Source organism: Danio rerio, chromosome 7 (assembly GCF_049306965.1).
Source record: "Danio rerio strain Tuebingen ecotype United States chromosome 7, GRCz12tu, whole genome shotgun sequence".
Taxonomy (NCBI): domain Eukaryota; kingdom Metazoa; phylum Chordata; class Actinopteri; order Cypriniformes; family Danionidae; genus Danio; species Danio rerio.
In genome coordinates, this window is record NC_133182.1 from 30,638,798 (window position 1) to 30,654,964 (window position 16,167).

Here is a 16,167-nt window from a genome sequence, read left to right on the forward strand (position 1 = left end):
ACTTTTACCTTTTGATCATTCAATCATTCATTTTTCTTAGGCTTAGTCCCTTATTTATCAGGAGCCGCAACAGAAGAATGAAACACCAACTTATCCAGCATATGTTTTACACAGTGCATGCCCTTCCAGCCGCAACCCAGTACTGGGAAACCCTCTGATCACACTGCACAAAATATATTTTCTCAGCATTTTAATTCTGCCTTCTAGTGCAAATATCTAAATATTCACAAACTTAAATTTAAGAACTAAGCAAAATTAAAATTTAAGCAAATTTGATTAATACGATAACAAAAATATCTGCTCAGAAAATTCTACTGTAATTAAACAGAAAAGAAAATGCCATACCTCATTGACAGATATTTGTTTTTGTTGTATGAACTCAATAATAAGTTTTTGCCTGCCAGTTAAATTGATCATGATTTAGGATGTTTAGATATTTATATTGAAAAGCAAAACACAAAGGAATATATCAACTTTTTTGCAACTCTTGCTAAACTTAATGCCAGGACTTTATGCATTTAAGACCTTACAATACGCTGCAATACTGTTTCCATGCCATTAATCACTGAAGAATAAATAAAAACTTTTAAGCTCCACAGAGACCCGGTTATTTGAAGCATTCTCAAAACATTTGCTCTCAATTAATTCATCACTATTTGAACTGACTGACAGCCCTACTGAATGAACCGAATATTTAGATATTTGAAGATTTTTAACCAAAGAAAAAAACTGTCTGCTGTGCATTTTCAGATTCTACATTATTTCTGAAAAAAAAAATGGTGTTTCCAAAGTTGTTGCAAACAATTTATATGGGTTGAATTTAGACAACAAATTAAATTGAGTAATGTTCAACTAAATTTGCTTGATTCAAGTCAGGCCAAATAAATTGTTTACATCCACTTAACTCAAATAAATTTAGTAAATCCAAATTTTTTCAGTAGAGCTGGGATGATAAACAATGCTAAATCAAATCGCAGTAAAATTTGTCAATAACAATGATAAGCTCTAGATTAGTTTTACTCCATATTGATCTAAGAGCTAACCAGCAGAAATATGCAACAACAGAAATCTAAAAGGGTGTTGATATTAGAGATGTACATGCAATTTATCATCGCAAAATATGTTACTGTACGGAGGGTCCCAAGCTTTTCCTTCCTCTAAAACTCAAGCTGCTGTTTGGGTCACTCAAATCATGCTGAACAATCATCTAATTCACTTGTAGAGTTCGTACAGCTCAAACAATGCTGATATTAAAGCAACAAAAATAAAATCTTATGCCAAATTCAAGCATTTTCACTAGTGCTCTCAGATGGTATATACAGTCAACTGGTTAGTTGAATCAGAAAGTCTCCTCTGACTCTAAGCTCACTCACATGGCTCCTGAAGGCACTGAGAGCCGCGCGGGACAGATCAGAGGGGGATTGTGGGGGACAGATGGCTGCTGGTGGGGTTTGTAGAAGGATGAAACAGATGAAACGTAGATTGTAAGAGATGGAGGAATGATGTCAGATGAGGCGAACTTCAACATGCATCAGGATTCTGCTTAACGTTATTGGTCAAAAACAGCCCAGAAAGCCACTATATGTTGTTTTTACTTTTACATTAAACAATCCTGATGCGCGTCCAAAAGCTTTCATGTTTGTTTAAGTACTCCGTGCAACCCACCTGAACTCTGGGTCCTCCACCTGACACTTTGGAGATGTAGCCCATGATGTACTTTGCTGCTACGGTCTTCCCTGCTCCACTTTCACCGCTGAAAATACAAAGCAAAATGAAAGATCACAAATTAGTAACACTTCACAATAAGCTTGCATTAAGTCACGTTAGTTAATGTAGTTACACTGTAAAAATGCAGGCTTCCACACAATTGATTCATGTTGTCCAAACACAAATAGATTAAGTTAACTTTATTGTTTTTACAAATATAAGTGGATTCATCAAAAAGCAATTATGAATTTTCAGCTCAATTTGAATAAGTTGTTTGAAAAATATGCTATTTTTAAGAGTGTAACATGAACAAACAATGAACAATACATTTATCAAAGTATTTGTATATTTTTGCTAACATTAATTAATGAAAATACAGTTGTTACATTGCTAATCCATCTTACCTCACTGTGCATTGACTAGTGATACCAAGTATGAATTTGGTTTTCATGTATGCTTTAGTAAATGCTGAACTAGGATTAATAAATGCTGTGCAAGCATTGCTCATTATTAGTTAATGTTAGTAAATACATTAACTAACATATAATCAAACCTTATTGTAAAGAGTGACCAATAAATTATAATAATTATTATATAGGTTTAAATTTATTTAAAAATAAATGAATAATTTAATTTGCAAAACATTTTGCATAATCAATGTTTTTTAAACAATCATTTATTAACTTGTAACAAAATAATGACAATATTTTGTTTGATTGTTTGCTTTTTACTGAAAATAAAAGAACATTTTCTAGCAGGGGTGTCAAACTGGAGGTCCGTAGCCCTGCATAGTTTAGTTCCAACCCTGCTCTAACACACTTAACTGTAGGTTTCAAACAAGCCTGAAGGACTTAATTAGTTTGGTCAGGTGTCTTTAATTAGGGTTGGAACTAAACTGTACAGAGCTGCGGCCCTCCAGCAACGATTTATAGGGACAGTTCACCCAAAAATATTGAATATGAAAACTATGATTAGTTCACCCTCCATTTGTTGCAAACCTTAACAAAAAATAACATATTTTAAAGAATTTTGTAGCCATTGATTTCCAAGCATAAAAAAAAATAAAAAAATTAAATGGCAGTCAACAGCTATTGCATACCAACATTCTTAAATATATCTTCTGTTTAAAAAAAACAATTCAGAGTGAGTTGTATACACAGCAATGAGTAGAACATAAACAGTACAGTATTTTAAGGGAAAAAAGAAAGAATAATATAAAAAAAGGAAAAAGAAAAGAACTATCTATAAAGGTTTGTATTCACTTGAGGGTGAATAAATACTGAGTACATTTATTTTTTAGAGGTGACTAAATGAATGCAACCTTGCCTTACTAAAGGAGAAAACATTTATTGTTATAAAAGCATAAAGTAGGGGCATCATGGTGCCTCAGTGGTTTGCACTGTTGCCTCACAGCAAGAAGGTTTCTGGTTTGAGTCCTTGTTAGTGTGGGTTTTCTCCTGGTGCTCCAGTTTCCCTCACAATCCAAAGACATGCAGTATAGGTGAGTTGGATAAACAAAATTTTCCATAGTGTATGTATGTGTATGTGAATGCGAGAGTGTGTAGGTGTTTCCCAGTAATGGGTTGAGGCTGGAAGGGCATCCGCTGCATAAACATATGCTGAAATAGTTGGTGGTTTAATCCACTGTGACGACCCCTAAAAAATAAGGGTCTAAGCCAAAGGAAGATGAATGAACGAAGCATAAGATACAAATATTTAAACGGTAAAAGCATAGCTATTATTTTTATAATACATAAATTAGGCTTTTACGATTGAGTTGTGACAACAAAATTAGTTCCCAAATGCATTTAACGCTTCAGCAATCAATTTTTATGACAATATTAAAAACCAAACAAATGTTTCCATTTACCACAGTTTAAAAAATCAGCACAGGAGTGTGTTAACAAGCAAAATCAGTGCCTTGTGTGCCCCGAGCACAATACTAAAATCTGCTCAGCAAGCTTTTAAGAGGGTCAGAGAGGGTTTAGGAGATTCTTATCCTCGGTTAATACAGATCAAGTAGAATAGTGTTGGTGAGAGGGGAATTCCTTTAATTAACTTAATGTGTTTTATAATACTCCACAGTGAGCTTTAGTCTGCGTTGTGTTGCCAACTAATAGAAGCCCAGACTTATTTACATAATATTTGAACGAATACAGAATGAGCAACACAGAACTCCATATTTGTTTAGCCATTCATTTCCCTATGAGAACATACGCGTATATTAATGTTGAAGTCATGTCATGTGTGTTGTTTTACAAGTATACACACAATTAATCAAACATGCAGCTCTGGAAATACTAATTCAAAGTTATTAGTTCTATGGATTAAGAGGTACAGGCATAAATATTAACAGGGTAGATACATGTTTTAAGTATTTTACACTCAAAAGCTCAAATGACATTTGCTATTTGTTCAAACTATTTATTTAAATTTAGCTGAAATATATATAATTCTTCAGTTTTTTAGGTTAACTTTATATTCAATCCATTTAAATTTGTTAAAACTAATACGTTAAAGTTACTCCTTGTATCAACACAAATCGTTTGTGTGGAACCCAGCATTTTTCCAGCGTATTCTATAAACTACTGAAAACTTCGATCTGGTGATTTCGATCTGGTGCACAAGATACATTTCATATTATTATCAATGTTGAAAACAAAAGGACAGCAAAATCATTAAATGAAATCATTTGTAACTTTTTTTTCACAACCTTATTTAATTAATTTGAACAGGTTTGTAAATGTACACCTACACTACCTGACAAAAGTCTTGTCGTCAATCAGGTGTAAAAGCAACAAATAATAACATGACTTCTAGTTGAAAAAGTGTCAGAGGGTAGATTTTCCTGATGAATCATCTGTTGAACTGCATCCCAATCATTACAAATACTCCAGAAGACCTACTGGAACCCACGTGGACCCAAGATTCTCACAGAAATCAGTCAAGTTTGGTGAAGAAGAAATCATGATTTGGGGTTACATTCAATATGGAGGCATGTGAGAGATCTGCGAGAGTGGATGGCAACATCAACAGTGCGAGGTATCAAGACATTTGTGCTGCCCATTACATTACAAACCACAGGAGAGGGCAAATTCTTCATCAGGATAGCGCTTATAGCCATATTTTATTTTGTTAAAATAAGCATAATCTAGAGGCCTTTGTCTTTCATATAAGCCACTTCTGATACCAAATGATCAACTAGAAGTCAAGTTATTATTTTTTGTTCCTAACTTGGATCGGCGTCAAGACTTTTGTCAGGTAGTTCAAACAACATATTTAAAATGAGTTAAAATTATACAATTTTTGATTGTTTTTAGACAACTTAATTATATTATGTTCAATTAACTTACATTTGTAAAAACCATTAAGCGAACTTAATCGATTTGCATTGGAACGAAATGAAGGGATTGTGTGGAACCCAGCCTTTTTTACATTGTGCACATGTCTACATCTATAACTAAACCACATGAAAATGTCATTCATTAATCCTGTTTAGTAGCACTGGCTCCAATTCTTTTCCTTCAGTTGCTTTACTCTTGTTTTACTTGCATCCTTCCTCCTGCCCTTTGCCTTTGGCAGAGCCGTACGCATTGAGATGCATGTGGTTTGGCGGCCGATGACAGAAGAAGCTGGTTTATTTTTCAATATTTCTTCTTCTTCCCATGTCAGTAATGCCATTTTGAGAAGGCACAACTGTGGCGCGTTAAAAGAAGTCCTGGGGAAGCGGTAAGAAGTCCATTACATCACACAGCGCCAGTACTACACACCTTTCATTTCACCTCATCCTATCGTGAGAACCTCGAAATACATGCCGAAAACTCTTCCCAAGTCTGCTCCAAGAGATTTGGTCTGCCATGTGGTTTTCATTCCTTTGTCTCACAAGTTTATAAGCTCTCCACCTTAAGGGAAATGTCCCGCTCGTCTACAGGCGACGAAAGCTCTGGGAAACACACTCTTATTGTACACTGTTTGCTCAGTCCACTTAGATTAATTGTGCATGGCTATTTTTTAAACGTCTTTGGGGGAATTTGTAATTTGGATGCTGTAATGAACATTTTTAACTTCCTGCGTATGTTTACTAACCAAAAATGGGCAGAGAGAATGAAAGAAGTGAAAAAAAGAAAGACAGAAACACAAATAGGGAAAGAAAGACGGAGAAAAAAAGAGAACGAGCCATTCAGTTTCATTCAGTAAGTGACGAGTCATGAGAGTTATTCAGCAGTACAAACATCAGCTCAGCAAATACAGCACTGGGTCACACACACACACACACGCGCACACACACACACACACACACACACACACGCTTTTGTATATCATGCTGTACAGACCACAAGGTTTGCCATAATAACAAGATGATGAAGTGTGTTACTGATCTCAGCGTAATGTCTGTTTATTCTGTCCTTTAGCACATGCCAACCTAATTCGGTCGGTCAATGGTTTCCTCTGTTGCAGCACAGAGAGACTGTTTTAATACAAAAGATTCTGCCACATCCTTCCTCATTGTTTCACTAAACAATGCAGATCATACCATTATGTCACTAAACACAACGAAGATGACAGCATTCTAACAAAAAGACCCCAAAAGTCCTCCAATTTGGCAATATACACTAGAATTTGAAACTTTCTAGGTCAATTAGATATTTTATATTCAAATAGAGCTTTTTAAAACATGACAATTGGTCAGAATAACAAATGTTTTTATTTATTGTTACTGAAAATCTGGATTTTTCCACCAAATACTGATTTCTTCTAATAAAGTTAAAAAGTAATTGGTGTAAAATTGTGAACTTTTTGTTCTTTTAAACACAAATATGCACTAGTGGACAACATTTTTATTTTCTATTGAAGAAATATCAACAGCAGTTTAAAAAATAAATCAAAAATAATATTTTACTCAAACACAGCACTATAAATTGTAACTAAATCGAGAAGAAATGTCATGTTTCAGGTCTAGAAGAATTATTTTTTATTTAAATTTCAATAAGTTTCTAATATTATCTCGTAATACATTTCTCAAATTCTGCTTGGTGTTTCTAATCAAATAAATCAAACACGGTTAAGCATAATTCATTTCTTCTAAAAAAAAAAACAGACAAATCTGCAACTTTTTAACATTAAAAGAATGAGAAAGGATTATCTTTGACCCCAAATGGTCTTGAAAAAACCTGCGCCTGCGCTTACCAGAATACAGCTTGACCACAGGATGCATGGGCAGCAATTTCGTGGAAGGTTTTGTTTACTAATCTGGGTCATCACAATTCCACTTCCAGTCTCTTTATGTGGTCTGACTGTGCTGGAAGCAGCTTTCTTGCTACACAAACAAACCGGTGAGAAAAACGCTGAAACTGAAGACATTTACAATGAAGCAAGCGCCACAGGCATCATCAGGCCCACAGGTGACTGTGAGACCTGAGTTAAAGATCCCAAACTCAGCAGTGAAAATCTCACGCTCTGCAACCTCCCCAACTTCGCTATGTTTACCCATATGCCACAATGCTACAGAATGGAGGGGTAAATTTACAGACGTAACATTTACATAGACAGAAATGAAGTGTTTTCTTAAACTGGGGTGGGCTAAATTTCCCTAACTTTATTTTAAGACTGCAGCACTAGCAGAAATAAATGTAAGAGAAAAAAGGCTGTTTGGCAGTGTCTTGACAAATTAGTCCTTTCCCTGCTAGACATTTACAAGGATTAACTCATCCAAAAATAAAAATTCTCTAATTATCTACTCACCCTACTAATGTCATTCTCCTATGATCTTCATTACAAAACAAGAAATTTTAGATGAAATCTGAGAGCTCTTTCAATTTTAATAGAAAGCAATGGTCCTGAGACGTTTAAAGTCCATAAAATGAATCAAGAACACTTTGAACTACACTTTTGGTTAATTTTCGGTTCTTTAAACATCTCAGGACTGCAACTGCCTATGGAGAATGAGAGAGCTCTCAGATTTCATAAAAAAATCTCCTAATTTGTGGACAAAGGTCTCAGGGGATTGGAACAACATGAAGGTGAGTAATTATTGATTTCTTAATTTCTGGGATAATTTTAATTTACATCACCGGTTGAGCCTCAGAGACTGACATGTCAGAAAGCTCAAATGAACAGCAATGTAAAACTACTAAACTACTAAAATGTAAAACTACTAAAGGACTAAAGAATCACAAAATCTATAACTCTAAATGCAAAAATGAATAGCTTATTTACAGTTGTGTGCATACATTACACTAGTATACGTTAAAGTGTTTCCTTGGAAAACACCAGTGACACCAGTGATCATGTTTCCCAATTAAAAAGTGTGTTTTCTCTTACTGACTCCCACTATTGCTGAGACATGTTTAGCTTTCTGGTTGCTTCAAAACATGGGAGCTTGTTTCCTTTCCAGAATTGCAATTGCAAGTTTGTATATCTAACTTTTCTTATCAAAACTGTGAGTTTGTACCTTTCAAGTTATTTTGAGTTTTTAAGCTCACAACTGCAAAAAATAAAAGTGCAATTCAGAGTAAATTAATGCATAATTTAAAGATATAAGCTAGGAATTACAAGATGTAAATTCAGAATTGATTGAACTCACAATTGCAATAAATAAAATAAATGAAAAGTCAGAATTGTGAGATGTAAAGTCAGAAATGTGAGATGTAAAGTCAGAATTGAGATGTAAAGTCAGAATGGAAATGTGGAGTAAAATTTACGAGATTTAGTGTCAGAATTTCAAAATGTAAAGTCAGAATTGTGAGATGTAAACTCAGAACTGTAAGTCATAAAGTCTGAATTGGGTAATGCAGTGTCAGAATTGCAAGATGTAAAGTCAGAATTGCATTATAAACTTCCAATTTTAACAAAGGAAATTAAATTTTAGAGTAAAAATAAATCATTTAAAAAAACAAGCAAAGAATTGTGAGATATAGGCCCAGTTGCACGAACAGGGCTTGGATTAAGCCAGCACTAGGCCTTAGTTAAATTAGGCTATTTAAGCCAAATTTATAAAAATGGCCTTAGAAAAATACATTACTGATAGGCACCTTTAGAAAAAAAATGACACTGATGTATTTTAAGACAGAGTAGAGACAGCTCAAACATGCAATTTAAACTTGACTAGCCTTAAACCTTGTTTGTGAAACCGAGAGTTTTATTTAGAATTGACATGCATAGTCAGAAATGTTAGATTTAAAGTCAGTTTACAAGATTTAGTGTCAAAATTTCAAGGTGTAAAGTGAGAAGTATGATATGTAAATTTGTAATTGTTAAAAACTCACAACTGCAATAAATAAAAGAAATTCAGAGTAAAAAAATGCACAATTTCAAGAGACAAGCTAAGAATTGTGAAATATAGACTGCAATATTCTATATAAATATAGAACTGCAATATGTAAATTCTGAGTTCTGAGATGTAAAATCAGAATTGCGAGTGTGTCAACTCAAAATTGTAACAAAAAGGGTGGAATTCTGCATTCATATCTTCCATTATTGAGGAGAAGAGTCAGAATTGTCAGACAAAAGAAGAACTCTCTTTACACCTACAACACAGCTGATTGTTCAGTGAGCCTTCCTCCGTTTACAGTAGCCTATGGCCTCTCTAAAGGCCATGCAAGTGCATTTCCTGCACTCATGCAGGAAGCACAGGTTACAAAAGCTGTTGTGCTTTGTGTCCCCTACATCCTGGAGAATTTGATACAAAAAAAGACCAAAGGATATAAAATGACTTTGTCTATTGTTTTATCATCAAACGGGTAAAAGATATACTCCTAGATTATGAGTCAGTGCAATGCGCACGTTCAAAGGCAACTGCTGAGCCTGTTGAGCTTGTTGAATCTCTTCGGTTGAACTGCAATTTAACTGTACACCTTTATTAGTAGAACCAAAACAGCAATGATGATCTATTCACTCTGACAGCTCAGAGACTCTCCCATTATATTGTCTGCATTGATGTCATACCGTACCTAACCATATGTTACACACCCTTTACTTGTCACACATAAACAGAATGAATTGTTGATAAAATTATATATAATAATGTAGTCCAGCCAATTTCACATTGTAACACAAATAATGATATAAAAGAATAACATTTAATCAATCACTCTGACCTGTACATAATGAAAGATATTCCAAGCAGTAAAATGTTACACAACCAAAGACACGCCAACAAATAATAATATAATAAAAAATCATTTTGACTTCGAAAACTGCTTTTTACAATAATTTACTGATGATTACTATAAACATCAACATTATCAACATTATAATTTTAATTATTCTTAATATTGTTGGTGTTGTCGTTATCCTCATCCTTATCATTATTATTATTATTGTTGTTGTTATCATTGTATTGATTATTATTAATAGTACTAATAATAGTAATATAATAGTAGTATAATAGTTATCATTATACACAGATACAAAATATTTTTCTTCTTGTTTAAACTAATTATTTAAAATTAGTTCGAACAACACAATTCTTGATTGACAACATGAATTAATTGTGTGGAACCCAGCATTTTTTTATCAAAGTAATAACAAATATTAATAATAATAATAACAATCATAACATTATTATTATTAATAATAAAAATATTTTAATTCATTAATAATAAATTTATTTTAATTGTGTGTGGACAATATGCATTAATCAACCCGGGCTCATTGTGGAAACGTGGCCCCACGGATGTTTCTGTAGACCGCGAAATACGTCCCGGGAGGTACGTATTCGAGCAGTTTTTGTTTTCGAGGATCCGCGAGAGGCCGCTGTGCGCTTTTTCGTGTCTCGAGCGCCTCTCGGGAGATTGGCACCTCTCGGGAGCCAATCGGCCGACCCGGCCGCCCTCCTCTTCCTCCTCCTCCTCCTTCCCTAAACCCAAGCGACGGTTTGCTAAAGCCGTCCAGAAAAAAAAAAGCAAAAGCCCTCGTCTTTGATTTCGACTGCATTTTCGGATCTTGCTGCGTTCTCGCCCTTATTTTTTGGATTCTGTTTTTTTATCTTACCTGATTTCTGGAACCGCTCTTCCCGGACTCGATCCCAGTCGTCCCCGTGGCCGGCTCCTCCTCCTCCGGGCCTCCGCTCCGCCAACGAAACGCTGCGAGCTAAGCGGACAAACTGGTAGCAGCGAGAAAGCCCTCCACTCAGAGGCGAGCCTTCAGCCGGCGAGCGCGAAGAGGAGGAGCGGAGCGGCGTCACACCGCCCCGCAGCGTTTACTCAAAAAAAACTAAACGCAGCCATACGTACCTCCGGCCACGTAAATCGTGGTCTCCAGAAATGTCCGCGGGGCTACGTTTCCAGAATGAGCTTGGGTTGGAATTAATTGTGTGTAACCCAGCATTTTTTAACAATGTAATAATAATATTAATAATAATAATAATAATAATAATAATAATAATAATAATAATAATTGTTATTATTATTATTTTCATTAATAATAGTAATAATAATAATAATACAAATAATAATAATAATATTTATTATTATTATTAATATCATTAATTATTATTATTATTATTATTATTAGTAGTAGTAGTAGTAGTAGTAGTAGTAGCAGTAGTAGTAGTAATATTACTATTATTATTAATTCATTATTGTCAACTTTTTTATCTATTGTTAATTCAAATATTTTGATAAATTAATAAAAAATTATCTAAAGTAATTTTATTAAAAATGATCTAAACATATGAATTATTAAGTATTCTATTTTAAAAAAATCATATGCTTGACAATACAATTCTCATGATAGTCCTGTGAAATTAACATTGATACTCAGAGATGAAAGTTCTCTTACCTGATAATCACACACTGATTCTCACGATCAATCATCATGTTTCTATACATGTTATCAGCAAGAGCGTAGATATGAGGAGGGTTCTCATACTGAGCCTGAGAAATACAGAGAGATTCAATTCACTATCAATGTTCTTATTTGGGAAGTCTTGAGCTCAAATGTATAAATAGTCCACTGTGTTGCATAGTCAAAACACATTCAGTAGTTAACTGTCGCAGGACACACAAGCTAATTATTATTGACAGGAAACCAGGAGCTTGATGTGGAGCCAAGACCCCTGGCCAAGCTTGGTGAACACTAGAGCTGTACATGCTGTGCTGTGCCGATGAAGCCAGATGGCTCCAATAGGTAAGGCAGGTCTGTGCAGCTATTTTCCTGATTAAGAATGCAGCTGTTAAAAGCATTTACACCCCACCTACATGCCTTGAAAAAAAGTAAAACTGCTTCTATTAAAATCATTACTGGAGCAATTACTGTTTACAGAATCCTCTAGGTATCAAACTGCATAAAAAACTTTATGAGGACAGTTTCGATATAGATCATTAAGTTTAGTATGAAAAGCATCTAATTGGTGAATCAAAGTCACATAACACTCCAGGAAAACGGAAACTGAGTTTTGTCTACATCCAATTTAAGTACTGTAAAACCAGATTCAAGTTCAGTACACAGTGTGCATTTATACAAATCTTTTATTTTATTTTCAAGTGATGTTTAACAGAGCAATGACATTTTTCACAGTATTTACTATTATATTATTTCTTCAGTCTTATTGAAGTCTTATTTCTTTATTTGCTTTGCTGGAATTTAAAAAATTAAATAAATAAATAAATAAAAACTGCTAAGGTCAAGATTATTAGCCTCCTAAAGAAATATATACAGTCAAGCACGAAATTATTCATACCCCTGGCAAACTCAGACTTAAAGTTTTTTGTTCAAATGTGAACAAAAGGTGAGAAATATTATTATTATTATTAATATTATATATTTTTTCCACAATGATGCCTTTTGTGCATTGTCTTATTTCCGGTCAAAATAAATAAATAAATAAATATAAACTTGCTGGTTGTATATAAGTAATTTAAAGTCAAAATTTGTCATGGTTATAAATCATTTCAGGCTTGACTATATATGTTTTTCAACTGATTACAGAACAAATCAAAATTGTCCTAATTTCCTAATCTACCTAACTTGCCTAATTGACTTTTGCACTTTAAGCTGAATACTAATATCTTGCAAAATAACTGTTAAACATCACACAGAAGTGTATGGTAACCCTTTCAAGATACTCTGATTTATAGAACTTTATTTTATTGAGAACAATAAACTTTTATTTCTGATAATATTTGCTTAAAATGAACACATTTAATTGAATTGTCACTGCACTGTAAAAAATTCTGGCTGCCTAAATCTTTTGTTGAATCAAATGAACTTTTCTAGTCGTCATAACTTACTTCCATCAAACTGACAAAAATGTTACATCAAAGCTGATTAACTTATTAAAATAAATAAGTTAATGTAGCATAAAAAAACTTGACTTTATTCATATCATTTTTTACACTGTATATATGAAGTCGAATATTTGTTTTTCACAATGTTTTCCATTGCTTAGCACAGGCATACTATATTTATATTTATTTTAATAAATATAATTTTTTAATAGTTCTGGTTAGCAATAACATTCAACCACAATATTATGAACTATTCTGAAGCTGAACTGTGTTGTTCAGGAAACCATAAAGTACTACTTACTGCGCCTTGGTACATCTCTATTTCTTTCTCCCCAAAGTACGGCATTTGTTTGAAAGGGTTTACTGAGATGAGTACAGGACCAATGTATGTCTGCAGGTAAAAGTTAAAGACTTAAACAGTTGTTGAAGACATTAAAAGGGCAGATTACCTTCGAAGTTAAAAGTGTGCCATTATTGAGTCTCCCTAATATCCTTCCTATATTCATTTTTATTTGTCTTTCAAATGGAGTTACATGGACATTTCACCCAAAATAATTTTTTTTTCTATCATTTACTCACACTTTGATTGTTCCAAAAAAGCAAAAGAAAACATACAGATATAAAAGATACAAAAGAAGATATTTTGAAAAATGTTGGAAACCTGCATCCTTTGACTTCGTATTTGTTTTTCCTACTATGAATCAGAATCAGAAAGAGCTTTATTGCCAGATGTGTTTACATGAGGAGTTTGTTTTCGTGACAGACGTTTCCACAGTGCAACAAAGCAACAGAACAAGACAAAAACACATAATAAATTAATAAAAAAAGAAGTAAATAGAGAATAAAATATACAATTTGACATAATTGTACAGTACATCACTATAACATTGTATGTATATTTATATTATTTGCAAATTTAAACGTTAACTATGTATGTGTGTGTTTATAAAAATAATGGTGGTGTTCCACAATTTTTATCAAGTGTTGATGAGATATGTTCTATGGATGTCAATGGATGCAGGTTTTCAGCATTTGTCAAAATATCTTCTTTTGTGTTCAACAGAACAATAAAACTCAAACTGGTTTGAAACAAGTCAAGGGTGAGTAAATTATGGAAGAATAAAAATTTTAGATGAACTATGTCTTTAAATGTAGGCTAAAATGACTTTCTTTGTGTGGACAAAAACTGTTGAAATACTCATGAAAATATCTTATTTTATGTTTTACCAAAAAAATAAATTCATAAATGCAAGTAAATGCTTTTCATTTTTTGTGGTTAAACTATCCCTTTACTTATTTCTATACAAAATATGTGTGAAACGATTTGATGGAAAACTCTTTCTGAATGCTATTAGAGGTTTAGCAAGCATTCACAACTGAGAAAAACCTCATGGGCTATTTAACTCGATGTGGTCGTTCATACTCAGAGGACATTCATAAAACTTTGGCTGGATCGGCTGATGACAAATGGCCTGAGTGTGAATAATGGATCGGTGACATCAGTAAAGAGTTATAAGTGGCAGCAGTGAGGATTTTGGTTATTGGGTCAGAGCCTCATTAAGTCTCTGTTGCTCTCCTCTAAATGCAGTGGGAAGGGAACAGCAGGCAGTGAGTGATTGGAGCACTTTTGGCCGCCTGGCTCTAAGTTGCTCACAGCAAATAAAGGAAGTATTGAGGCTGGCGCGCAGTGACCTCAGTTCCATATGCTGCTGACTGGAACACTTTGGTGTTGTTGCTATTTTCTGACCACAATCGCAGGACTCATTCTGGACCAAAATGTTCAGAGATTGCTAAGACACCATAAACCCAATAAGGACAAAAAATAGAAATAAACTGCTGCTGAGGTTTTCATTAAGAGGGTCATGTTTAGTACAAGTGATGTGTGCTGAATTAAACCTAAACTCTGCCAAGTACATTGGGTTCATATAGAAAAGTATTAAAGCAGCGTTCTTTGGCTGCCTTCAACACTCAGCATCGCACACGCTGCTTTTATCAGAAACAGTTGCCGCTACTGTGGGAAAATAGAGCAGGGTGGATTTGGAAGTTGTACTGTGGAGTTTTAAGAACAACTTTTGTCATTGGTAAATGTTTCGTGGAGCTTTGGTCAAAATAAACCCAATCGAGATCTAATCTAAACTCTAGTGGATGGACTCCAAGAACAGTTTTTTAGCGAGCCGCAGGAAAACATCCATCTGCTAGAAAACCTCTCCATTTAGGGTCAGTTTCATATCAGATTTAGGATTTTATGATTTCCGTGAAAGCGCTGACGGAATCACGGAACGCAGTCATGAAAATGGAATTCACGGTGAAAAGAGGCAGGTCAAGGAATCTTATCAATTTTGAATGAATAAATCAAAAGTAATGCAGGACAATATTCAAACATTGGTTTAAGCTTATCAATATAAACCACAAAAAGAAGTCTGTATGTGCTTTGTCTCTCAATGCACTCAAAAAAAAGACTTCTGCTGCTTGTTTAAACTACTTATTTAAAATAAGTAAACAAAACACTGTAAACAAAACACAACATTGTGATTCTTTTGTGTTGTTGTGTTGTAAAATCTTAATCGATTTGTGTTGGGACAACATGAAGTAATTGTGTGGAACCCAAATTTTTTTAGTGTGGAGGGGTTGGTTCTACACAATCACATAGCTGGCAACTAGCTCTCTGCAACTCTCACATGATCGCCCAAGCTAAGCAGAGCTGTGCCTGCTCAGTATCTGTATAGGAGACCACATGGGATAACTGCCCCTGTATATTGATAGGGACTCTATACTGCTCAGTGAGCGTCGTCTTTCGGATGAAACTCTCCGTGGTCATTAAACATCCCAGTATGTCCTTGAAAAAGAGTAGGGGTTTGCCCTGGCCTCTATCTATCATGGCTTCCTAACCATCCCTACAGGAGTGTCGCTAGACCCAATTTACTGGGGCACATGCCCCAGTAAAAATCGCCAGTACTCCAGTAAATGCTTTGAGATATGATTTACTTTATATGCAAGTGTATTTATTAAGAGTGGTAATCCCAGGATAAAGACGTTATTCTCTATGTACAATCGAACCAACGCTGGTGAAAGCAATTTAGTTTAATCAAAAGGCAAACTGACGCATCTCTGTATGTGCGCAGAAAACTATACCTGCGCGCCTCATGCACTGCTTCTGCAGGACCCTGACGCGCTGTTCTTCTCCCGGTGAGAGTCCCGGTTGTGAACATGCACGCCAAAAAAAAGTACTTTC

The 16,167-nt window shown here is 34.4% G+C and overlaps 1 protein-coding gene across 3 annotated transcripts in view; it reads right to left on the reverse strand.

The window, feature by feature from the left end:
* The window catches only part of myo1ea (myosin IEa), an 88,916-nt gene that overhangs the window by 41,670 nt on the left and 31,079 nt on the right, over positions 1–16,167 (reverse strand). For all 3 annotated transcript variants that reach the window (XM_677757.11, XM_005168927.6, XM_005168926.6), the window contains exons 3-5: positions 13,237–13,326; positions 11,488–11,582; positions 1,666–1,753 (exon numbers count right to left, since the gene is read on the reverse strand). In XM_677757.11, the coding sequence (XP_682849.5) occupies positions 1,666–1,753; positions 11,488–11,582; positions 13,237–13,326 (273 nt within the window). The remainder of the gene's footprint in view (positions 1–1,665; positions 1,754–11,487; positions 11,583–13,236; positions 13,327–16,167) is intronic.